The sequence below is a fragment of the Melanotaenia boesemani genome, chromosome 9 (assembly GCF_017639745.1).
Source record: "Melanotaenia boesemani isolate fMelBoe1 chromosome 9, fMelBoe1.pri, whole genome shotgun sequence".
NCBI lineage: Eukaryota > Metazoa > Chordata > Actinopteri > Atheriniformes > Melanotaeniidae > Melanotaenia > Melanotaenia boesemani.
Window position 1 is genome coordinate 34,739,303 of NC_055690.1, and position 26,002 is coordinate 34,765,304.

Sequence of the window (26,002 nt, forward strand, 5' to 3'; positions counted from 1 at the left end):
CAGCCTAAATTTACCGTTAAAGTAAATCCCTAATAACTCTCCACCTTCAGTGTAACCATCCTTCTCTCTGTTAAAGAGCGAGTTATCAAACCGAGTTATCAAACTACGTCCAGATTACATCATATCTGCTGATTTGATGCAATATTTTTCTAATTTTCATCCTTTAATGCATGAAAATTTGCAGATTTTCATCATATATGTAAATAAACCCTAACTTTACAAGTGGATGTGATTCTTTAAGTCTCTACAGAGTTCTCTGAAAACAAGCACGGACGCATGGCCTCTAGGCTGAGAGCTCAAGCCTTAATAACTATTCACAATATTAACGAGGCTGGCATCCTTCACTGGGCCGAAGGTGGCGCTCTGAGGTTTCAATTAACAAATTACAAGCATTTACGCTATTATCACTACAGCAGCAGCATCTGAACTTAAATCTTTCTCCCTTTAACCTTCCACTTCTTCTGTCGTTAGTTCTCTCAAAGAAACTTAAATCCTGGTGGAGCCTTCAACTAAAACGTGACTCCTTCAGGAAACTGAACACATGAAGCCATGGCTGCCATCTTTGTTTAATCAGATGCATAAAGTGAAGTCTGTTCCAGAGTAAAGTGGGAATAAGTGCAGGGTGGTTAACAAGAAGTTCAGTCGAGTCAGTGCAGAAGTCAAACCCTCACCCTTTCCTCCCATGAAACTATAAAATACACACTGCTACTACTAGAAGCTGCTGCTCTGCCACTGCAACTTATAATGGAGCATAAAATGAATGGAAAGTTTCAACACCTCATACATACAGAGTGAGAACATGGAGCTATTGATCTAAAATGTAACCCCCATCCCCACCTCGCCCCTCCAATGATGGCTGAGATTTAGAGCCATGCATCCTGGACAATCCAGAGTGGCTCTATTTCATTTTCGCAGTGGCCGATGCATTATTCACCACGCTGTCATGGACGGACAGAGGGGCAACACGTCAGCCCACTTTTCTCTCTAAATCCTTTATGGCATTCATCATATTTTCTGCATTATTCACAAGCTTAAATGATACACACTGCCATGCTGACATATTTAAACTGCAATTATCTGGAATCTGTCCTGGATTCCATTATGCTGGATTCTAACTGGTTCTCTGCCCAAGGCAAGGCCGACATGAGGCATAAAGCTCCAGCATGAAGAGCAACCTTGACGGGCTGCAGCTTTATATTTCTCTCAGCTCTGTCATTCCTCAACCTGCATCGGAATGTAAAAAACCAGATTTGTGCAAGGACACGTGTTCTGAATGTATAATTGTACTGACAGTCGTTTAAGTGCCTCATGGTCTCTTTTTATTATTACCCCACATGAGATAAAAAGGCAGACATTTAACAACATGAAATCAAGTCTGTTTTCTCTGATTCACTTCTTATCTAAAGAAAACTAGGCTAAAGAAAAAAAAAAAAGGACTACCGGTTCTCTGTCCAAAGCGTTTATTACTTTGTTTTTGTTTTTTGTTTTTTTTGTGGATGTCACCTTGGTCATTTCTAGAGTCAAACATGGACAAGGTGAGGTGGGAGGTACTATAATACATTCTTTTATAAGTATTTAATGCTTCCTGAATTAAAGTCTTTCGGAGTCAGATCGAAGCTGCTGACGCTTGAACTTCCAACCCTGACAGAAATGTTGTATTTGCTGCATGAATCTCTTAAATTTATAGAAAAAGCCCTCAGGTAGAAAACAACAAGACCACGGGCAGAATGAGTAGCTAAATTCTTCCTATGTGAGAACGACAGAGCCTTAGGCGCTCATTCAACCATTAGTCTGACCCAGAGCCTTGTAGACCTCCATCATAGACCTGCTGTCTGTCTCTGTCATTATTTCACCTTTTCCTTTTTCCTTCGAGCTCACAGGAACGCACTCAGGCATGCATACACACTCGGCAGAGCCCAGAGGGTCAGGGTCGGCGTTATAAGTCCATTCCTTGTCTCATCACCTCTGCTCCAGCTTCCCTGAAGAGGAACTGCCCTCACCGCCTGACACCTGAATATTTTATAACACACACACGTACAGGAAGTCTGCTGCAGCACACACACATTGTAGAGAGCAGCGGAAAAAGCAGCTGCAGAGACGAACGAAAACACACACAATATGTTTATACTGAGTTTCACATTCAGCCGGAGTCATAGCGACGGTCCTGCAGAAGCTCAACATGTTATTTGAGTTTTTTTTTTTTTTTTTGCTTGTTTGTTTTTTTTTTTCTGTCTGTGGTCGTGATGATTTAGAATATTTAAATCAGCATTAACCTTTCAAAGTTCACACATTTGCACATTGAGCAGATGCAGGGCAGCGTTATCATTCATGTGTCTACCTGATTAATGTAAATCACTCTGCCTTTGCTCTGGTTTCAGGCCAAAATAACCTGGTATTGCATAGTCAGTTATTTTAAGCTAAATAATTTGCATCCAGTTCCAAGGTCAAGTCTGACCACAGGAAACAGTATCCACTGCAGACGAAGACAGCAGGGTGGGGAGTTGGAGCACCAACTTGTGATAAAGATGCTTAAATAAACTATAAAGACACATAAACATACTCAATGTGTAGGAAAAATAAAACACGTTCAGTTAATATTCTATGACATTAAAAAGCTCTAAATTATCTTCAAGAATACTCGTCTTTTTTAACTTCTAGTCCAGATAATTTTGTGTATTTGTCATAAAGAGCAGGACAAATTTAAACTATTTAAAGTTGTATTATCTAAATACAAAACACATCTACAATCAGAAATCCGGTGATGTGAAGAAGGTCAACAAGAACTGATGTTTGACCCTGAATATGATCATAATCATAGATGAAGAAGAAACTTTTAAGTTGATTGTTTTCTTCAGCCTACAAACACACTCACCGTCACTTCATCCGGTCTGCCTTCTGGTACAGAGTTGGACCCATTTTCCCCCCAGAACTGCCTTAAATGTTACTGTGATAGATGGAAGCAGGTGGTGGAAACCTTCCTCAGAGGTTTTCTCCATATCAACATGACAGCATCACACAGTTGCTGCAGGTTTGTCGGCTGCATCCATGATGAGAATCTCCCGTTCCACCACATCCCAAAGCTGCTCTACTGGACTGAGATCTGGTGGCTGTGGAGGCCGTTGGAGTCCAGTGAACTCATCGTCATGTTCTAGAAAGCAGGTGGAGATGATCTGAGCTTTGTGACATGGTGCATTATCCTGCTGGAAGTAGCATCAGAAGATGCTCCACTGTGGTCATAAAGGGATGGACATGGTCAGCAACAATACTCAGGTAGGCTGTGCTGGTTAAACCAGGCCACGTTGGTACTAAGGGGCCCAAAGTGGGCCAAGAAAATCTCCCCCCACCATTACACCAGCAGCAGCCTGAAGCATTGATCCATGTCTTCATGTTAACTCTGAGTCCTGTCATCAGCAGAAATACTCTGATTACTCTGCAGTTGTTGTGAGTACCAGTGATGGACAGGAAGCGGAGTACAGAGAAACAATCACCTCCTCTTGAACACAAACAAAACAAAAGGATTGTTGACTTTAGGAGGAACAGGAGTAAACACTACACTGTTTACATCCTGGGAGAAGAGGTGGAGGAATACAAGTCATTTGGAGATCAGCTGGACAACAGACTGGACTGGAAATGAAAGAAGCATCTAGATGAAAGGACAGAGCAGACTCTCCTTCTCAAGCGGGCTGAAATCGTTCAGTGTCTGCAGCTAGATGTTTCTTATCTTCTGTTAGTCTGTTGTGGGAAGTGGAATCAGCTTTGCAGCATCTGCTGGTGGTGAAATCTTCACACATATTTCCCATTAATGTGTGAAGGGTAGAGATCTACAGATGGTGCCTCCTCACTGTCCTCTTCCTCCTATGGATGTATGTATGGATGGATAGGTGGATAGATAGATTCCAAAAATAAAAGTGTAAGGTCTGTTGTTTGCTTGTTACCTGAACATTGTTTTTGATCTCCGCTCATCTTTCTCTTCAGCCTCGTGGGTCAGATATTACTACAGTCAGGGAAGCTGTTGCTTCAGTACAAATATGTAAAGTATGAAACCAAAGATGTTGATCCTCAAAGCAAAAAAGACCTCAGTGATGGAGTATGATGGAGAAAAACACATGAAGTAATCCCAGAAACCAGCACTTCACTTTGGCCGTATTGGTGATAAAGTTCATCAGAACTGGATTGTAATGCAGCGAGTAGAACCGAAACAGACTTTTCTTTTACTTCCAGTCACCTGCAGTAAAACCGGCCAACGTTTCTGATTTCCCAGGTTGATGTCATGTCTGTCTTCTTCTTCAGGATGATCCCAGCCAACCATAAATACTTCCAGCTGAGTGACCTGGCGTCGTCTCGGGATTACGAGCTGTGTGTTTTGGCTGTGTACGATGATGGCATCACCACCCTGACGGGCACCAAGCTGGTGGGTTGCGTTTCCTTCACCACCGACTCGGAGTATGGGCGGTGCCACTCTATACGAGACCAGGTTAGTGTTGCAGAGAGGAGGTTTGCATCAGGACACACAGAGCTGGAGAGAAATGTAAACTGATGACCTTCAAAAGTTTCAATGACCTGCTCCTTGGTTATTCATAGTTTCCTCAGTCCTCTGAGGAACTTTTATCCCTTTTATCCCTTAAAATGCTTCTAGACCACTGAGCATTATCCCTTCTATCATCACCAGTGTAGTCACGGTAGTGTGTAACTCTGTGGGGTAAATTGTGATGGATAGCTACCCTTTAGGTGATCTATGGAAGTTTACCAGGCACTTATATCCCATCCAGGAGGTTTACAATCTAGCCACGTACGGGAATGTGAGAGTAGTAGGTAAATAGTAGCATAAATAACTGTGAAAGTATAAATAATTTCTGTTGCTTGCTTGTTTAAATGCCAATACATACATACATACATACATATATATATATATATATATATATATATATATATATATATATATATATATATATATATATATATATATATATATATATTTTTTTTTTTTTCTTTTTTTTTTTTTTTTTTTTTTTTTGCTGTGTGCTGAGTAAGGTGAATTCATACAAGAACTCATGATTAGAGTCTTGAGACGGATTGATTTATTTAATTATATAAATTATATAATTTTTCCTGCCGTTAATTAGCGGGTGGTGCTTTGAGGCAAATTTTATAAATCATGAATATTGTCAATGTTAAAATGTGTTATGATGCTACACAGTACCACCCTTAAAAGCCAGACCCAAGGAAAAATAGACAGAAAATTAATTTTGTTTTTGTTTGAAGTCTTTTTTTTAACTGTAAATGTAAAAATTGATTAACAAAACTAATTTTTGTATATTTATTGTTTATTAATGTATATGTTAAAACGGTCATTTGAAAGGTGTCCACCAGGGGGCAGTATACAAGCATTAGATTGTGTGCAACAGGGTTTTGAGTAAAGTTTCTAGCATAAAGTGATGAAAAAGGTCTCAGAAACTGTATGTATCAAAGACAAAATGCAGCTAAACAACCTCAGTGACTTAAATTGCAGGAATTTTAGAAGATTTAAGACTTCCCCTCACACCCACTTGGAGGCTCTGTCTCTCCTTCATGCTCTAAACTCTGTTCATTTTCAAAATGTCATCAGACATTAAACAAACATCCGGATCTTAGTGTGTACATGCTTTTTTTTTTATTCTTGCAGTTTTTGGGCGGTACCATGATCATCATCATCGGTGGGATCATCGTGGCCTCTGTGCTCGTCTTCATCTTCATCCTCCTGATGAAGTACAAGCTGCACAGTAACCACTACAAGCAGAAAGCCGCTGCACGCCACGCCAACGTCTGCTCCCAGACCAATGGAGGGGGAGGAGGGGGAGGGGGAGCCAGCATCCTTGCTCTTCCTCCATCTTCCTCCTCTGCAGGACACGGTAAGACACGAAAACCAAAAGAAAAGCAGAGAATCCTTCTAAATCCCTTTATTGTAATAATCTGGACCTGTTTTTGTTTCCCAGGTGGAGGCATGAATAAAAACTCTCAACCAGCATCGTCAACAGAAGGGATGGGGGGAGCTTCTCTTCGAGGGACAACCGTAGTGGACTTAAATCCCACTTGTGACGAAGACGCCATCTCCCAATAACAAAGAAGAAACTGTCAATCAAACCTAAACAGTCTCAAAGCCCAAACCAATACTCCACCTCCCTCCTGTTTTTTTAAGTTTTTTTTTACTACATTTTTGTTGCCGGTGCCTGGAGCCAAACTCCACTTTCCTCCGAGGAGCAGCTCCTGTCATTGGTGAGTAAACAGGATGTATAGCAGGTGATATTCTTGAGTTGCTGGTGAGGATTTAATCAACATGTGGAAGAAAACAGCAAATCTGAAACATAAAAAACTAGAAGCACTCAGAATGTTGTTGTTTAAGGTTGGGACTGCAGGCAGACCAGTCCAATACACGTACTGCTGTACCACTGCAGTACCCACAACCATGCTGCTGTAATTTGGCCTCGCCATAACCGACAGCCGTGCTGCTGTAACATGGCCTCGACGCACTGTAACCGACGGCCATGTTGCTGTAATGTGGCCTAGCCGTAACCGACAGCCGTGCTGCTGTAACATGGCCTCGACCCACTGTAACCGACGGCCATGTTGCTGTAATGTGGCCTAGCTGTAACCGATGGCGATGCTGTCGTAATATGGCCTCGCCTCACTGTAACCGATGGCCATGCTGCCGTAACCTGGCCTCGCCTTACTGTAACCGACAGCCATGCTGCCGTAACGTGACCTCGCCGCAACCGACAGCCATGCTGCTGTAATGTGGCCTCACTGTAACCGAAGGCCATGCTGAATCAGCCACCGTGCGCATTCAAAAAAACCTTTAAAACCTGCAGCACACCAGTCCTCAAGGATCAGGGTTGAGGATCTCTGACATAAAGACAGAAAAACATTCAGAAGAACAAAACTTGAAATATTTTGGGTTCATTCTGTCTGCAGTTGAGTAGAGGTCAGGTCTTAATTGCATTTCCATCCCAACATTTTCTAATTTGACATGATAGAAGGTGTCCAGCAACAGCAAGAACACGATTCTCTTTGCTGCTGCAGTAAATAGTGCTTAAACATGGTGTCACCAGGGGAACGGAGACTTTCATTTGAAGTTTATTTGAACTCTGAAGCTGGCAGAGGCTGAGAGAGACGGCGATGAGAGTTAAGTTAAGTAACAAACAAAGTTGATTCAACCAGCGTGACGGGGCACCAGCGGAAAACATTTCCATTAAAAACGAACAGTCGCTTGTATGCATCAAGCTCACACAGGTGTTGCAGGAAGACGAGGCTGCTGCAGTTTCCTCCTCAGTAAACAGACTCAGCAGGTAACAAAGACTCCAGCTGATTTCATGCAAACACTGGCTTTAGAAATCAATGCAGGACAATGCTGTCCTTGATTCTCTGATACATGATTCAATAACTCGCACAATGTGTTTGTGGCCTCAACAACAAACAACTTTCCTGATTTTTTTGTCTTCGATCTTCTTGGAGGTGAAACACCTTTTTCTCACAGATGAAATAACGGTGTTTCATTAGAAAATGCAACAGGTATCCTTTGATAATCTAAAAACTATCAAAGGATTCTCTGACACTGAATTAACTGCAAGTTTAGCAAGCTTGTCTTCAAAGTTCGAGTATTCCCTGTCCTCAAGGCAAGAAATAGATATACAGCGCTCATGATTCAGAATCACAGATCAGCATTCCCAAAGCATTCCCAGCTCTGTATCCTGTTGTTGGTCTCATTATAGTGAGAGAGTAAATCTGCATGCATCATATCGATCATCTGTTTTGAAGTTTGGGCCAGATAATGAGCCTACTTACATGCACACGAAAAATCTGATCATTACCTGACTTCTGAAGTTATCAGATAATTCATGTGGTCATGTAGACAGCATAATCAGATAACTGCCATTATCGGATTATGAGAAATCAGATTAAAACAGATCAATTTTTCCCCAATACCCTCATGTTTTTGTGCATGTCGACCCGTATATTTGATTTATTTCATGTTTTTATATTTGTGCCTGTGCATAGGCCTGTCGCGATAAGCAATAAGTCAATTAATTGCACGGTAAGGAAATGTGAGCACGATAGGATTGCCGGCTGGGATAATTTTTATTAGCCCCCCTTCATCTTGCGGAGGGATCTCTCTAGTGTCATACTTGACAGCATTCACCTGTGCGAGCCGGTATGCAGCATTTGTTTTGCAGGGCTGACAACGTTCATTGGCCGTGAGACTCATGCATTTAAGTGGCTTCTCACACTCTCACGCTAAAGCTCCGATTCTCATGTTGAAATATGTAAGTAAGTCAAATTGAGAAATAATAGCTGCGAACACCTCCTCATTTATTGTTTCACTGCTCCCCACATGTAAGCAGAACACACACATGTACCCTACGACGTCAGTACAAAGCCCCCCACTTCCTGGTCTACTGTAATAACCCCTGTAATGCGCAGGCACATTACACAAATACAGTCAGCCTATATACTACCGTATATGACAAAATACGCATCAAAAGTAATGCTGGCTAATCGAGAGGTTTGGGAGGATTCCCAGTGGGCCGCATTACTTTTGGGCCAGTGTCCCGGCATGTGTGAAAAAGGTGCAGCGTGGTTCATTCACTGCTCATAGATCAGTCTTATATATATATATATATATATATATATATATATATATATATATATATATATATATATATATATATATATATATATATATATATATATACATATATATTCTATTTATGGTTTTTGTTTTGTTATTTGAAATTTCTTCCAGTTCTAGTGTAAAACGTTCTTTAGAAATGAAAGTTTATTGATCTTGCATTATTAGGGCACTGTCACTATATTAGTTGACAATGGTTTCAAAATGACAACATTATTACAATATTATCGTTTATCGCGATAATTTCTGAGAAAATTTATCGCACAGCAAAATTTGTTATCGTGATAGGCCTACATGTGCAAAAAGCTGTTTCATGGAATGGGTGTGTCCACTGTCCTCTCGTACTGTTCCTGACCAAGTCCACACCGTGAATCTCTGTGTAATCTGTGTTGTGTTCGTGTATGCAATGTGAATAAGAGACCTGAAGCCCAACAGTGCTAGTTGTTCTTTAATGTCAGTCTAGTAGTTGGCAGCCTTTTTGTACAGCCTTTTGACACAGTGATGATGTCATCAAACTGTGACATCTTTATGGGACCGTACAGGTATTAAAACTGGAGTATAGGCAAACTACTAACCAAACTCTGAACATAAGGAAAACAACAATTTTAAGTATAATCGGGATTTGGTGGAATTTTAAACATAAAATCAAAGACATATCATTTTTGTTACATTCACCCCCATGAATTCCGCCAAGTTCCTGATGACAGCTCTTCAGAAGGAAATTAAAGAGGGCATGTCTGATACTGGCTCATACTGGCACAAATGAAAAGAAAGACATAGTCTCCACAGTCAACTGAAAAGTTACCCTTCATGCAAGGTTTAGAGAAGAAAGAAGGTGATCAGGCCTCCTAATTCTCCTAGCTTAAGGTAGGCAAATGTGAAAGACTGGCTTTTCTCCAGTCATCGTTGTTTTTCTTTAAGGGGAAGAGTATGCAACATGTTGACTAAGATGTGGTTGAATTGCTCTGTTACCCAATTCCCATTGGATGGTAGGCTGTTGTATGGGACTTCACAACAACCGCCAGCCGAAGAAGCACAAAACACATTATTCCATTATCCCATTATCCCTTCTTGGCAACCTGTTTAGCCATTTAAAACAGTTTTGACTGTTAGCAGCTAATGCTAAGACTGCATGGGCTCTCACATTAGCAGCTAACGCCCAGACTTAATGGGCTCTCACATTAGCAGCTAACGCCCAGACTTAATGGGCTCTCACATTAGTAGCTAATACTTAGACCTGGGGTGCCGCCATGTTGAACATAAATCGGAGGTTTTACAAATAACAGGAAGTGATGTCACAGCAGATGTATGTTGTCCGAAATAAATCTGACCTTGCTATGATCTCTAACTTAAAGGCAATACTGTGGCTCCTGTTGGTGTTAACAGATTCCTTTCCCACATTTATTTTCCTTGCAGATGAATTCTGACTTTTCTTTTATTTTATTTGACTTTTGAAAATCAAACTATGCTCCACTTTATTTATTCATTTTTTTGTTGTTGTTGTTATTTTTCTTTCCAGCACCTTCTGTCTTACTTCCTGTTTCAACTTTCTTCCCAATAACAAGTTTGGTCTGCCCTTTCTTCACTCTTCCTCCCTCCCTCTGGTTCTTCGTTTGATTTTAATGAGATGTTTTGTCTTCTTTCCTCTTTTCTCCTCTCCTTTCATGTCACAGTTCAGGCTTGTTTTGTTTGCCTGTTATTCTTCATCACAGCTTTCTGTTTTTTGTTTTTTTGTTTGTTTGTTTTTTTGAGATATTGGTGCCATGAAATTCACTCCTGAATTGATACAGACTATCTGGAGATACCCTTCAAAGCTCTGGAGAATTTTCAGCCCCTCATGCAATTTATGGGCACTTTCTTTTCTTTTTATCTCTGTTGGGTTTGAAGTGTTGGTCATGTGCAGGTAAATGAACGATCAATCAATGAAAGGTGACACTAAGGCAATTGGGATGAGCCTCTATATTCACAGTTTAGCAGCTAAAGTCATCTCCAGAGAGCTCAGGTGTAAATGTCTTTGACATATTTCATAGTGGCTTGAACTTTATCCAACAACTGAAAAAGGAGCCAGTCTTATTGCCTATTGAGCTCCCATGAGTTATCATTTATTAGAATGAGATTTGATTAAAAGCTGGTTTAGATTCTTGATGATTAGATTAAGATTTTAAAGATAAATAAGATGACAGTGCTGTCTGTTTTCAGTATTACTGCTTTCTTGTGCTATTGTGTAACTGTGAGTGTGTCTCAGATGTCAAGCAGTCCAAGTTTCAGGTCAATGATTTGAGTTTCTACACTGCTCTGCAGACAGTTTAACCTTTGACTTTATCATCATTATTGGTAGCTGTTAACTTAGTCTGATAACAACAGAAGAAAATATGTACAAACATGAAAATAGTACAGACTCTTTAGATTTGAATGTTTTATATATCAGAACTTAGAGGAATCATTTGGTTTATATCACATCCTAAAATGAGGTGAATACAAACACACATATATACTGTCATCACTTATTTATGAGGTGTATGTTAACACAAGTAGGAAAGACATCAGCTATGATCTTAGATAAGCAAATATTGCTGCCCATCAATTTAGGAGGGGTTATAAGATCATTCCCAACCTATCTGGACTCCATCATTCTATAAGGAGATAGAATATTCATAAGTGGAAAACATTCAGAACAGCTGATAATCTTCCCTGGAATGGACCTCCCAGCAAGTTTAGTCTAAGATCAGAATGTGCAATACTCAAAGAAACTGACAAAAACAAGATCTACATCTCAGACTCCAGACAAAAGCGTGCCTTCTTCCACTTTATTTAGAATCACAATAAAAATACCCCCAGTATCTGTGGGGGTCTTTAAAGTTGTTTCTCAGTGCTGATGACTCAGCTTTTAAAACCTATTTCATGCCTATTTGTGGCTTTGGAAACCATCAACTCCTCAAATTCAAATTCTTTTGCATTCAAAATGAAGATTTAAGCAAAGAAATTGCATTAGGACATTTTTAATGTCTGAGAAATAAAGCAGTAAAGCTGGATTGTGGCTCATGTGGAGATATTTGAAATGACAGTGAAGTAGATCAGCTCTGAATATGCCAGCAGGGGGCGCTCTGCATTTAACCACAGTCAGAGCAGGATTCACACAGAATCCTGTCAAATATCACTCATGACTGGGAGGTGCCAAGGTACATTAAATATATTTATAACAGGCACATTTTATTGTAATTTCTTGATTTTAGGCCGTAGGCGCAGATTTAGGCGAGGACTCGACTACCTGCATCTGGAGGGAGGGGCTGAGGGGGTTTTAAAATTTTCTCGTGACGTAGATAACCTCTATGTCATGAAAAACATAACCTGGTTTTACCCTGTAGAGGCCGTTATAAGCTATGTTTTACCCACAGAATAAATAAATTTAAAAAATACAAATTTTATCAACAGTATATGCAGTTTTCATCACAAATAAGTAATAGTGTTGTTTACAGCTCAAAATGCACATTCTTGGGTGCACTACCCCTTTAACAAACTATCTGGAGTCCATCATTCTACAGAGAAAGTGGAAAACAGCCGTCAGTCTTCCCAGGAGTGGACCCAGCAAGTTCCAATGCTCAGAGAAACTGTATAAAATACATCTCAGACTATCCAGGCTTCAGTTAGCAGGTTAAATGTTAAATTTCATAACAGTTCATTTAAAAGAAGACTGAACCAGTATGGCTTGTTTGGAAAGGTTAAAGGAGAAATCCTCTTCTTTCTAAAAACAACATGACTGCACAGCTTTGGTAAAGCATCATCTGAATTAACCATGAAACATCTGGAACAATGTCCTTTGGACAGACCAGACCAAAATGGACATATTTGGTCCTTAAACACCTCATAGCAGCTATCAGCATGGTGGTGGAGGGATGAAGATCTGGACACCTTGCAGTCACTGATGGACCGTGAACTCCTCTGGATACCCAAGTATTCTAGAGTCAGATGTGAGTCCATCTGTCCGTCAGCTAAAGCTGAAACTGTCTCAGGAAGCAGGACAAAGATCCCAAACACAGCAACAGATCTACACCAGAACCAAGGCTGACCTGGTCCAGTCAGAGTCCAGACCTCATCCTGACTGAGGTGCTGTGGTGAGACCTTCAGGGAGCTGCAGAGACCAATGCTGCAACCCTCAGTGAGCTGAAGCGATGTTGTACAGACGGATCTCCAGCCAGCAAGTCAGCAGCAACTGTGTGACGCTCGTGTCAACATGGAGGAAAATCTCAGGAATGTTTCCAACACCTTGTTGAACCTATGACACTAAGAATTAAGGCGGTTCTGGACGAAAAGGGAGGTCCAACCAGGTACTAGAAGCTAGACTTGATAAAGTAGCAGATGAGTGTATATCAGCATTTAAAACTGGTTCAGTTAGAAACTGTATTTTTCAGCCTTATTAGGCTAGATCCACAGAGGAGGGAGCACTGCAGCTGATAATCAACCATCATTAACGCTTCATGGTTAGTTTTACTTATCAAGAAGCAACCCACAGTTTGTCTGTTATGTACTGTGGGAAATGAAATATTTCTAATTTTCCAGCATCTGCACAGTAACACACTCGTGAACTCAACTCAAGCTGGATTTCTCCAGTTAATTCCCACCCCCCTTGCTTGGTGCTACAGACGAGAAGTGAGAAGGCAGATATCATCACAAGCTGCTCAGTACGGCCACAGGGCTTCAGGGCATCATTCATCCTGCTCTTATTATGCAATCCTGGCACAGAGCAGCGTGACGGCTCGGTGATGGAAGCATTAGCGACGGCTTTCACCGAGCCCAGCAGGCAGAGTCACAGTGACACCTGCTGGTCAAACTGCAGGCAGGAGGCTTTTATTTTTATCCACGTGTATCCAGGGAAAGCAGAAGGGCACTGTCAGAAGCGCTCATGCATTAAGGCAGACACCTTCATACTGAGATGTTCAGTCTGATATTGGGGGAGTTGGAAAATCTAAGTAAATCCAGGAAAATAAATGAGAATTTCCCTCTTTGCAGCAAGATTGAACATCTTTAGTCATCTAATGAAAATGAAGAAGATTCAGTTTGTTCTCCTCTCAGACTTTGGTGGCTTTACATCCCAGCTTCAGCTCAGAACATGAACTTTTCCTTCCTTAGTTCGCATGTGTGGTCCAGTTCCTGTCGCTGTGTGATAACCATGTGTGCAACATAACACCATCAATTAATAGATTGTGAATTCAGATTCAGTCCTGTACAACATTTTCCAAGGTTCTTTCAATTTTGTTTATGTCTCCTTCATGATTGCTTACTCCTCTTCTCCACGTGCACCAACAAATTATTAGGGTTAGAATTAATTTAACATTAAATGCTTGATGTCAGGGGTGTATCCAGATAGTTTTAATGAGGTGCCCAAGATAAGACAGAAGTAATGAGTGAGGTGGCCAATCAGTAAATACCATTTACTGTAACATCCATCAGGATCATTGTTAGCTTTGGTTAGACTCAGTGTGACATACAAGGATTCTTGGTTGTCTGGAAACACTTAAATAACAGATTTGAGCCCCTGAACACAATAAAACTAGCATATTCAGTAGTTTTTTCATTAATTGTGTAAAAACACCCTGATTTATTCATCATGACAGGAAAGATATGAACTGATTGTGCAACATGAGCTAAATTCATTGTAGCAAAGACTTTTATTTTCCGCCAGTTGTTCAGTGATGAGTTTGGTTGCTTATTCACTTGTTAAAAGTAGAGGTGTAACTATTCTTTAAACACATGGTTTAGTTTGGCCTTCTTTTTTTTTTTTTTTGTTTGTTTGTTTTTTCAGCGAGTCTTTTACATCAGCATTAGAGTCGAGGTTTTGGATATTTTACAAGTTTAAATCATATTCAGGATGTAACTTTTGTCAGAGCCATTTCTTCCTATAAGTGGACTTCTCTAATGCAACGGGCCCCAAAAGCCTTTGAGGGGCCCTGAAGCTGAATGTTCAGCCTCTTCTGTGGAGAATTAAAATTATTTGTCTTCATTCCTTATATGCTTAAGAATAGGTGTAAGATATGAATTTAAAATATGCCCCCAATGATCGGTTGGCCTTTTTGCTCTCCACTGGTTTCCAGTTGCAGCGCATCAGATTCAAAGCTCTGCTTCTGGCTTACAAAACAATAACCCAAACGGCTCCGGTCTACCTCCACTCCTCCAGAGCTACACTCCCTCTCCACAGTTACACTCTGCCAGTGAAAAACACCTAGTGCTCCCACCACAAGGAGGCACAAAATCAGTAGCTAGACTCTTCTCTGTTGTTCCCCGGTGGGGGAACGACCTACCGAACTTCGTCCGATCCGCAGAGTCCTTATCCACTTTTAAAAGCAAACTAAAGACTCAGTTGTTTAAGGAGCATTTCCGCACTTAGCTTAACTTTTCTACTCTAAGAATGAGTTAGAAAGATTTGTCCAGCTCTTTGGTTCAACCAAGTACTGAATAAGCTGCATGAACTTACATCCATGATGATGTTGTTTGATGAATTCGTAATCTTGTATTTAAACAAAATGACTTACAAAAAACTATTAAAAAAATTATATGCACTGCCTCCAGCACTACATGACAGCACCTGGTCCAACTAGACTCACAGCAGTCTGATTACCACTTAATGATGACGTCCATCTTGTTTGAATCCTAGTGTTGTTCTTACTCTCAAATGTAAGTCGCTGAGTGACTGTAGAATAGAATAGAATCGAATTGAATAGAATAGAATACAATAGAATTGAATTGTGGATAGTTAAGTCTAAATGACTGGCATATACCCATTAGAGATGGGCATTTTAGGTGATTTTTCAAGCTGACTAGCCAGGCCTTTCAAAAATGATTAGTCAATTTGTTGTGACTTCATCAATAAAAATGCTCTATTTCCAAATGGAAATGGTAAATGGTGTATGAGATGTTATTTGTATATAGTGTGTGTTCCATGTGGGCTCTAGTGTCCTTTATTGTTCAGTAGGTAGATGAGAAAGTGGGTCAGGGAGGCGTCAGGATAGAACCTGCATTTATATGGTGCTGCTATGCTGCTTGAGCTATACACCGCATCCACAGGAGCTTTCAGCAACAACAAAGCAGTTATTTTTACCGTCTTTCCGTTTGGTATTTCTGCTCCTGAGCAACATTTCTGTAAGGTTTTAGTGACCGTGCTGATCTGGTCTGTTGCCTCAACTATCGGTAAAAACTCAGAAACAGCTGGTTAACTTAATGCTGCCACACTATGGTCGGGAGGCGGTGGAGAGGTGATTACACCTGGGTGAAGCAGCAGCTAGCTTCAGGCTTAGCTGCATTCACTAGCAGCTAGCAGCAGCTAGCTTCAGGCTTAGCTCCCTTCATTTTACCCAGCAGCTAGCTTCAGGCTTAGCTTCCTTCACTTTAGTTTTAAACAACACCATGTCCCTGCACAGATATATAACTCTTCCAAACAAAACGCTGACTTTTAAAAACTGTCATCAAATTGTGCACATCCCTAATACCCATCATTCCTGTTAGTGAGGGTATGGGCGGTAAACGTCATGACATCAGGAGTTTGTCTTAGTGGGGCAGAAAAGCATAGAACGATGAAAAGATTAATTTAACACAGCTGTTTATGATGGAGAGATGGGGCTGTAACACCTTTTTTAAGTAAGTTTGTTTGGATTTAGTCCTGCTAGCTAGCTTAGCTAGCTTCAGATAAATGCCAGGTTAGCCATCTAGGATGTTTTTGCTTCATGAAAATTGACTTAAATAAAATTAATATTTCCCTTTTTCATCGACTGGCTGACTTAATATGACTTTACAATCACATGATGAATTTATTCATTTTACTGTATTTTGTAGGCCTCTAAATTAGAAGTTTATTTAAAAAACACTATTTATTTAGTGAATGATAAATATGACGCCTATTGCCAATTTTTTTTGGAATATAATTAATTTATTTAACCTGTCCTGTACAGCATCGAGGAAGCAGAATAAGGTCTGGCTACCGTGTTACTGTGCTGATAAAATCTACGTTGCTATGAGCATCCTTTTGGAAATGAGGCTCCCCTTGAAACTTAAATGTTATTCTTTATTAATATTTTGTTTTAGCATTTTTATTATTTCTTGGCAATTTTACTCGTAACTGCTGGATCAGACCAGAGTAACAACAGAAGGAAGAAGGTGGACAAACAAAGTTAAACAAAAGATAGAAAACAACCACAATAACTGCCTGTAGCCTGTTTAGCTTGGGAAGTGTAATAGATTACAACAAGTTCCTGGATCATCATCATCAGATTTGAAAACTTTATACACATAAGCATCTAAACTTTGTCCAGTTGATGTAAATAAAAATTGTCCAAAATGGTCCAGATTCAGCAAATCCAGAGAATTAGATGAGCTTGTGATTAAGTCAGGACACAATTTAGATTATTTAATCTATATTTAGAGGTAAAAGTTTATTTTAAGTCCATGAAGGACGTTGACAATGTGAACAACCATGAGGATTCACGATACAACTGAAAGTTTGTAAACTTGATTCCCAAAGGAATATTTTCTGAATACATTTAACCTGTTTACCCCTTATTTTCTATATTCTTTAAACTACATCCACAGAATGCACAAATAAAGGAAAACTCGTTCTAAACATGGAGAGGAAGACAGCTGAAGAAGGCCGGCTGACAGACGGACAGATTGTGGGTTTACAGTTGGTGAAAAAAGACGAAGACAGAGAGAGGAAGACAGAAGGGAGGATTATGGATCAGTATATTTAGTTTGTGAGACAGAGGAGGAAAGAAACAACAGAGAAATGGAAAGAAACAACTCAGCAAACAGAGAGAAAAGTACAGATGAGTCATGAGCCCCCAAGACAGTTATTGACAAGAAAAGATGGAGGGATAAAGGGATATGGAGAGAAATGAAAGCTCAGGGATGAGGGGGAGGCGGAGGAGGGACGGAGAGAAGGATTTGGTGGAGACTGGACACGATGACGATGAAGAGAAACCTGAAAATCGAATGATGAAGCACAGATTCACAGCTCACTGTGAAAAGATGGAGGACGGCCTGTTGATCCTTTTATCTGGAAAAATAATGTGAAAATTGATTTATCATCAGTTTTGTTCGTAGTTCTTTTTATTTGCTTTTTTCAGTTGACATAATTTAAATTAAATATATTTGGGTTTTTGGCTGTTGGTTGGATAAAAAACAAACCCAATTTTTATAAAGTTTGTTGGTTAAAATTGGTTCTTTAATTTGTTTTTATACTTTTTTAACATTAATCAAAATTAATTACATCAAATGTCTTTTTAGATAAAGATTCTCCAACCAGCTCATGGCACCAGGTGAGGGTGCCAAGATTGGGTATAAAAGAAGCTTCTTTAGTCTTTTCCAGAAGGATGGGTTGTGTAGTTCGGCTGGAATGGACACTAAACCAAAACAAGTATCTTTTAATAAATCCGTTATTTTTTTTTTTTTTTTTTTTTTTTTTTGAGAACAGGACATAAAGTTAACCAAAGAACTTGAACACAAACTATTAGGGTGCAATTATTTCAAAAAGTTTTAGTTTCAGCAGGGCTAAAAGCTGAATACAAGCATCCTGTGGATGAATAGCAACATAGCAAGATGCTACTAAACATCAGGGTTCCAGACTGCAACCAAAATGCAACCAAATGGTCACATTTTGCAAATAAAATGTAAGACAGTGTGAGTGAATTTTTCATCTACTCACGCAATGGCGACTGATACATTTGCCGGTCTTTTTCTTGTAGTAGTTATAACTAAATTTATTTTGTCGCTAACAAACTTCTGCTCCCCTCTTCAGCCCAGTAGTTCACAGTAATGCGCAAATTAGCTGCTGGTTTGTCGACTCAAACTAAAATATGAGAAAAGGAGACGAACACCAACGAAGAAGACAGCCAATGTGCGTGTGAGCGGGGACGAACAACCACTGTGATTGGCTTATGTGTGGAAGGGGGCGGGTCTTGGGGGAATTTTCAGTGTTTCTAAATTATTAGGGTCCGAGCCATACGAAGTATGTTTATGTTTATTATTATTCTTCTAAGAACTTTGAGCCCAAATATGACCCCCTAAACCCCCATAAAAAATTGTGAAACTTGGCACACACATCAAGCCCGGTGAAAATTTCGATATTCTAAAGTAACAAGTTAGCACCTTAGCTAACATGCTAACAAGTTAGCATGCTAGCAAAAAAATGCTCACTAGGTATATCAACATTTCACTTTCTCAGCAAGCCATTTTACCGTGTTACCTAGCATGTTAGCACAGTAGCTAACACGGGTCCGGGCCTCCTGGACTTGCGACTTTACTTGACTTTGTTGCTATATTTAGCGAGTTTTCAGACCCCCATAGCGACTTTTTTAAAAAGCAGCTAGCGACAAAACTAGCAAATTTTTCTGGTATATTTGGAGACTTTTGAAGACTGACGTGAATGAACAAAGTCCCCCCCCCCCCACAGTGTTCCAGGCGAATTTACTCTGACACAGTAACACATATCTTAATTCTGACACTTCTGTAGTAATCTCACATGTCTCAGCTTTCTTTTGAGATCAGTATCATACATACAGCCCTTGCAGTTATGAAGGTTTACTTTTCTGAGTGTGTCATTTTTGTCAGGATACAGAAAAAAATGCCTCTTGAAGAAGAGGGTAAACCTAAAAAAGGAGTTTTGAATGTGCTGTTAGGAGGCTTGACTTTCTCCTTTCGTAGATTTTCATGTCGTTTCTTTTGTGTGTATATATGTGTGTATGTGTGTGCGTTTCAGATTTCCTTGCATTAAGATTCACAGCACTGGAGGGAGAAGAGGCGGAAAAGGTGAGGGTTCAAGCACACACACATCCAAACAGAGCGGCGTGTACGCTCAGGTGAGAGGCTAACCACTGGTTGTTCCAGCAGAGGAGCTCTGCCAGAACATCTTGAGGGGAGAGATGGGTGGAAACATGCCAGGCATACTTTAACAGTGAGGATGTGAGGATGGATAAAAGAGAGGTGGATGGAGCAGCCATTAGCAGGCGGGGAGTTAGTCTGCCTCTAAGTGCTCTGTAAATATCGCCTTGCCTTCGTAAACAGCATTATTCCTCTTTATGGGGTCATTATATATTGTTCTGATCCTCTGCTCTATGCAGATTACTCATTCTTCCATTATGTAAGCAATCTCCTCCTCTTCTCTTTTCTTCCTCCTCTTTTTACTTTGTTACGTTTTCTTCATCTTGCTCTCTTCTCTTTTTGTTCTCCTCTTTCTCCTGCTGTGGTTTCGTTTTCATCTTATTTTATTCGCTCTTTGACTCCACCCCCTCATCCTTGAAAAGACAAAATAGTTTTTATTTATTTATTTTAAGAATATTCTCCAGCAGATCACAGGAGCGTTGCAGGACTTTATGTTTGAAGACGTTCCAAAGAAGGATTGTACCAACTCAAGATCATTTAAATTTTCTTCTTATTTCTGCATCATCCTTTGCTTATCAATAAAATTCTACATAATCTTCATGCTAAACATTTTCCGAAAGTTTTTGCAGAAATGTGAAGAATTCTGTCGAGTTGTCTTGCGTTAATATTTCAGTTTGCTCAGTGACCCGTGCAGAATATTTTATCTTAATGAAGCAGTTCCTGAAGCTGTTACAACATAAATAAATCCAGCATCACGCGTCCACATTACCATAATCAAAAGGCTCCTCCAGCAGCAGGAAGTTGCAATCATCGCTTTCTGGATGACCTCAACAGTCTCTCATGGAATTTAGCTTCACTTGTCTTTACATTGCTGCCTCAGTTCATTAGTTTCTGCAGCTCTGAAGGTCCCACCACAGCGTCTCAGTCAGGATGAGGTCTGGATTTCAGTCAGATGGTGTACATCTGCTACTGTGTTTGGGATTATTGTCCTGTTGATGAGATAGTTTCAGCCAAGCTTTAACTGTGGGGCAGATGGACTCACATCTGACTCTAGAATACTTTGGTGTCCAGGTGAGTTCATGTTCCTCTCAATGACTGTGAGGTGTCCAGACCATCATCCCTCACCACCTTGCTGACAGCTGCTCAGAAGTTGGTCTTGATATGCTGAGTTTGACACCCCTTTTTTAGAGAGGAGGCTTTCTCCTTCAGCCCTTCCAAACAAGCCGTACTGATTCAGTCTTCTTTTCACTGGACTGTCATGAACTTTAACATTTCACCTGTTAATAGAGGCCTGGAGAGTCTAAGATCTAACCCGTGGGGTTTTATACAGTTTCTCTGAGCACTGCATGGTCGGAACTTGCTGGGATGTAAACTCCTGGGAAGATTGACAGATTGACAGCTAGACTCCAGGTAGTTTGTTAATTTTCTTATAACCCTTCTCAGATTGATGGGCAGCAACAGCTGCTTCTCTCAGATCATGGTGGGCAGAGGTGGGCTAGGGTCTGGAGAACCTGGGCTCGAGTCCCTGTGCTGGCAGCTAAGGTAAAAACCACTGTGGGTCCCTGAGCAAGGCCCTTAGCCCCCGACTGCTCCCCAGGCACTGAATCTGGCAGCCCACTGCTCCTAGTGTAACTAGTGATGGGTTAAAAGCAGAGGACGAATTTTGGTGTGTTTCGCAAGATATGTACTGACAAATAAAAAAAAAAAACTTAACTTTAATCATTGCTGATGTCTTTCCTCCTTGGCATTGTGTTTACATGTAAATAATGTCAAGTTGTAATCTGTCATTTGTTGTTCATTTGAGGTTGGATTTACCTCATTTTCCGACTTGTTTATGTTTTAAGTAATCCTTTGTTTAAAATCAAGAAATTACAATAAAATGTGCCTGTTATAAATATATTTAATGTACCTCGGCACCTCCCAGTCATGAGTGATATTTGACAGGATTCTGTGTGAATCCTGCTCTGACTGTGGTTAAATGCAGAGCGCCCCCTGCTGGCACTTTCAGAGCTGATTACCTCACTGTCATTTCAAATATCTCCACATGAGCCACAATCCTGCTTTACTGCTTTATTTCTCAGACATTAAAAGTGTCCTAATGCAATTTCTTTGCTTAAATCTTCATTTTGAATCCAGAAGAATTTAAATTTGAGGAGTTGATGGTTTCCAAAGCCACAAATAGGCATGAAATAGGTTTTAAAAGCTGAGATGTCAGCAGTTGACTGAGCTCTGACTGAGTCATTAGCACTGAGAAACAACTTTAAATACCCCTGCAGATACTGGGGATAGTTTCATTGTGATTTTAAAGTGGGAGAGGAGCTTTTGTTCATGAATCAGGATGTCTCGATGAAAACCAATGAGCAAGCACATACTCAAGCAGCCTAGTCTTTAAATTATAGATGCAAGAAGCTGGCTGAAGAAAAACGAGTTTCTTTAAAAAGAAAGAAAACAGACCAGATGACAGTCAAGTAACACAAAAAACAACATCATTATATGTCCTGCACTTACTTTATCTTCAGTAAGCTGAAGTTCGTAAACTTCAACTATCAAGATGACTGCTGTTTTATCCTGGAGGTGCGACGAGGGCTGTTGTGATTGGCCTTGAGGGTTGAAGCCTGGCCAATCGGTTGTAAGAGGAGCTGAGGGTGTTTCAGGTGACAGACATGGGAGCCACTCCCCAGTTAGGGATGGACCATTTTTCTGGGTAAAGAAAAGGTGTAAGATGTAATCATTTTAAAAGGGATGATTATTTTCAGCTTTAAACTCTACAGGAATACTTGGCAGTAGACGTTAGAAAAGAGTTTGTAATTTCCTTTATTCTTCTTGTTTGTTCAGTGGTCTCCTGGTTCAGTGGTCTAAGAATCCTGCAACTTTTAGATGCAACTCTTCTCCAACACACCTGAATCAAATGACTGGCTCGTTACCAGGCCTCTGCAGAGCTGAATGACATGCAGATGACATTTGATTGTGTTGGAGAAGGGTTGCATCTAAAAGTTGCAGGATGGTAGATCTCAAGGACCGAACTTGGGCACCTCTGGGTTAAAGACATCTGTTCAGTGAACTTACATGTACGGGGATCTTCTGCTAAGTTAGTATCTACAGGATGCCTTGCAGGTTTTCTAACAGTCTGCAACCTGTTTCTGGGACAGGACAGTGGTCCAGTTAAATTATCAGCTCAAACTTTAACTGTAGCATAATCCGACTGTACCTGTAACCTCCCTCATGGTCATGTGATTTTTCCTGTAAGCAGAACTGGTATCCTGTCATCATTGAATATGTTACCAAAAGTCAACAAAATGAAATGAATGAATGAATGAAAAATACTTTATTAATCCCAAAGGGAAATTCAATATTGTAGTAGTAGTATTTTTTTTTTTTTTTTTTTTTTTTTTTTAAACAATCACATTAATTAATTAAGGGCTTTGTTCTTCAGCCTGATAGCTGCTGGAAGGAAGGATCTTCTGTATCTCTCTGTCTTGCATCGGACTTGAACAAGCCTCCCACTGAACACACTCTGTTGTTTCGTCACGGCGTTGTGTAGAGGGTGTGAAGGATCTTCCATTATCTTCGTCAGCTTGTACAGAATTCTTTTTTTGATGATCAACTCCAGCGGCTCCAGAGTTACTCCAAGCACAGAACCAGCTTTCTTGATCAGTTTGTTAATTCTTTTCAAGTCTCTGGTTCTGATGCCGCTGCCCCAGCAGATTGCTGCAAAGCTGATTGCACTTTCAACAACAGACCTGTAGAACATTTGCAACATTTTGGTGCAGACGTTAAAAGATCTCAGCTTCCTTAAGAAGTAGAGTCTGCTCTGACCTTTCTTGTAAATGTACTCAGTGTTGCTTTTCCACTCAAGTCTGTTGTCCAGCTGAACTCCAAGGTACTTGTATTCCTCCACCACCTCCACCTCCTCTCCCATGATGGAAACACTTCTATGTGTGTTCTTGTTCCTCCTGAAGTCAACAATCATCTCCTTTGTTTTCTTGGTATTCAAGATGAGATGATTGTCACCGCACCATTTCACAAACTGACCGACCAGTTCTCTGTACTCTGCTTCTTGTCCATCACTGATACACCCAACAACTGCTGAGTCATCAGAGTATTTCTGCAGATGACAGAACTCAGAGTTGTACTGGAAGTCTGAGGTGTACAGCGTGAATAGAAATGGTGAAAGTACAGTCCCTTGTGGTGTTCCAGTGCAGCTGACCACCATCTCAGACACACAACCTTTCAGTCTCACAAACTGTGGTCTGTTTGTGAGGTAGTCGTAAATCCAGGTGGTTGTGGAGGGATCCACCTGGAATTTCTGCAGCTTCTCACACAGCAGAGCAGGCTGAATCGTATTAAAAGCACTTGAGAAATCAAAGAACATGACCCTCAAAGTGCTGCCTGACTGGTCCAGATGAGAGTGGGCTCTCTGAAGCAGGTATATGATGGCATCTTCAACCCCAAGCCCATTACGGTATGCAAACTGTAATGGGTCCTGAAAGGTGTTCACCTGCTTGCTGAGGTGAGCCAGTAAGAGTCTCTCCAGGACTTTCATGACGTGAGATGTCAGGGCGACTGGTCTGTAGTCTTTTGGTTCAGCTGGTTGTGGTTTTTTAGGCACTGGAACAAGGCAGGATGTTTTCCACAGCACCGGGATTCTTCTCTGGCTCAGGCTGGTGTTGAACAGGTGCTGGAGAATCGGACATAGCTGTTTTGAGCAGGTCTTGAGAACTCTGGGACTGACACCATCTGGACCTGCAGCCTTGTTCTGGTTCAGTTTCACCAGTTGTTGCATGACTTGGTTACAGGAGACAGACAGAGTGGAGGTGGAGGCAGAGGAGGTTTCAGGAAGTCCTGATGTGGAGGGAGATGAGGTTGTGTCCAGGTCCTTGACTGAGCTGCAGGGTGACAGAGTGGAGGTGTGACAGGAAAGCTGTGGGCTCATGGAGGGTGTGTGGCTCGTTGGGGTTGAAGCAGGAGATGAGCTAAACCTATTGAAGAACATGTTCAGTTCATTCGCTCTGTCCAAACCTCCATCAGTCTGATCCTCCTTTATCCCGAAGCCAGTGATCTTCTTCATTCCTGACCACACATCCCTCACATTGTTTTTCTGAAGCTTACTTTCCAACTTCTTCCTGTAGTCCTCCTTGCACTTCTTCATTTGTGTTTTAAGTTCTTTTTGTGTGGACTTCAATAACTCCCTGTCTCCATCCCTAAAAGCTTTCTTTTTGATGTTCAGCAGCTTTTTCAGGTCACTGGTGATCCAGGGTTTGTTATTGGGGAAGCACCTCACTGTTCTTGTTGGAACGGTGCTGTCCACACAGAAGTTAATATAATCTGTCACACACTCAGTCAAGGCATTGATGTCATCTCCATGAGGTTCACATAGGACGTTCCAGTCTGTAGCCTCGAAGCATCCTCTCAGAGCATCTTCAGCTTCATTAGACCAGGTTCTAATAGCCTTTCTAATGACTGGTTGTTGCTGAACGATGGGCTTGTAGGAGGAGGAGAGAAGAACTAGGTTATGGTCTGATCTTCCTAAAGGTGGCAGGGCAAAGGAGCTGTATGCATTTTTAATATTTGCATAAAATAAGTCCAACGTTTTGTTTTCTCTGGTGGAGCAGCTGACAAACTGTTGGAAAGTTGGTAGAGTTGCAGAGAGGGAGATGTTAAAATCTCCAGAGATCGCCACAAATGCGTTTGGATGTTGTGTTTGAAGCCTGGCCACTACAGAGTTAATGACATCACAGGCTGCGTCTGGAGCGGTACCAGGTAATATATATACCGCTACCAGAATAACGCATGTGAACTCTCTGGGTAAATAATACGGGCGGAGACTCACAGCTAGCAGTTCAATGTCTCTTTTGCAGATCTTCTCTTTAACAGTGACATGTTCAGGATGACACCAGCGCTGGTTTACCAGCACCGCAATTCCACCTCCCTTCAGCTTCCCGCTGAGTTGTTTATTGCGGTCTGCACAGACCGTCCTGAAGCCGTGTACAGACGCATTACAGTCTGGGATGTGTTCCTGCAGCCATGTCTCGGTGAAGCACATAATACTGCACTCTCTGTATTCTTTAAGAGACCTGGTTAGCACCTGAAGTTCATCAATTTTGTTAACTAGCGATCTCACGTTTCCCATAACAACCGTTGGAAGAAACGGTTTGAATCGCCACCGTTTTTCTCTCTGCCTCGCTCCTGCCCTGCATCCTCTTCTCTTTCTTTTCAACTCCGTTGGGATTTGAAGTGTTGTTTCACTGATAATCTTGAGTTTGGAGAGTTTTATCAGTTGATCCCGATGGTAAACAATTCTCGTTGCCATGGAGACTCACAATAACAAGTCTTGCAAAAAAGAAAAAATATTCAGAAAAAATCTCCCGTATAGCACAGCCTCTGATCAGCGCGAAAAAATCTACCCGAACAGACACAGATTGACAGCTGATGTCTTAAAAAAGACGGCTATATTGTAAAAAATCACAAGTTAAAAAC

General features: G+C 40.8%; 1 protein-coding gene across 1 annotated transcript in view; it reads left to right on the top strand.

Annotated features, from left to right (window-relative positions):
- si:cabz01090165.1 (uncharacterized protein LOC100333421 homolog) overlaps window positions 1–26,002 on the top strand; it is a gene marked incomplete at its 5' end in the record, with an annotated part of 59,432 nt that overhangs the window by 32,461 nt on the left and 969 nt on the right. The window contains 4 exons of the mRNA XM_041994039.1: window positions 4,291–4,474; window positions 5,663–5,888; window positions 5,973–6,252; window positions 19,404–19,453. Coding sequence (XP_041849973.1) covers window positions 4,291–4,474; window positions 5,663–5,888; window positions 5,973–6,097 — 535 coding nt within the window. The remainder of the gene's footprint in view (window positions 1–4,290; window positions 4,475–5,662; window positions 5,889–5,972; window positions 6,253–19,403; window positions 19,454–26,002) is intronic.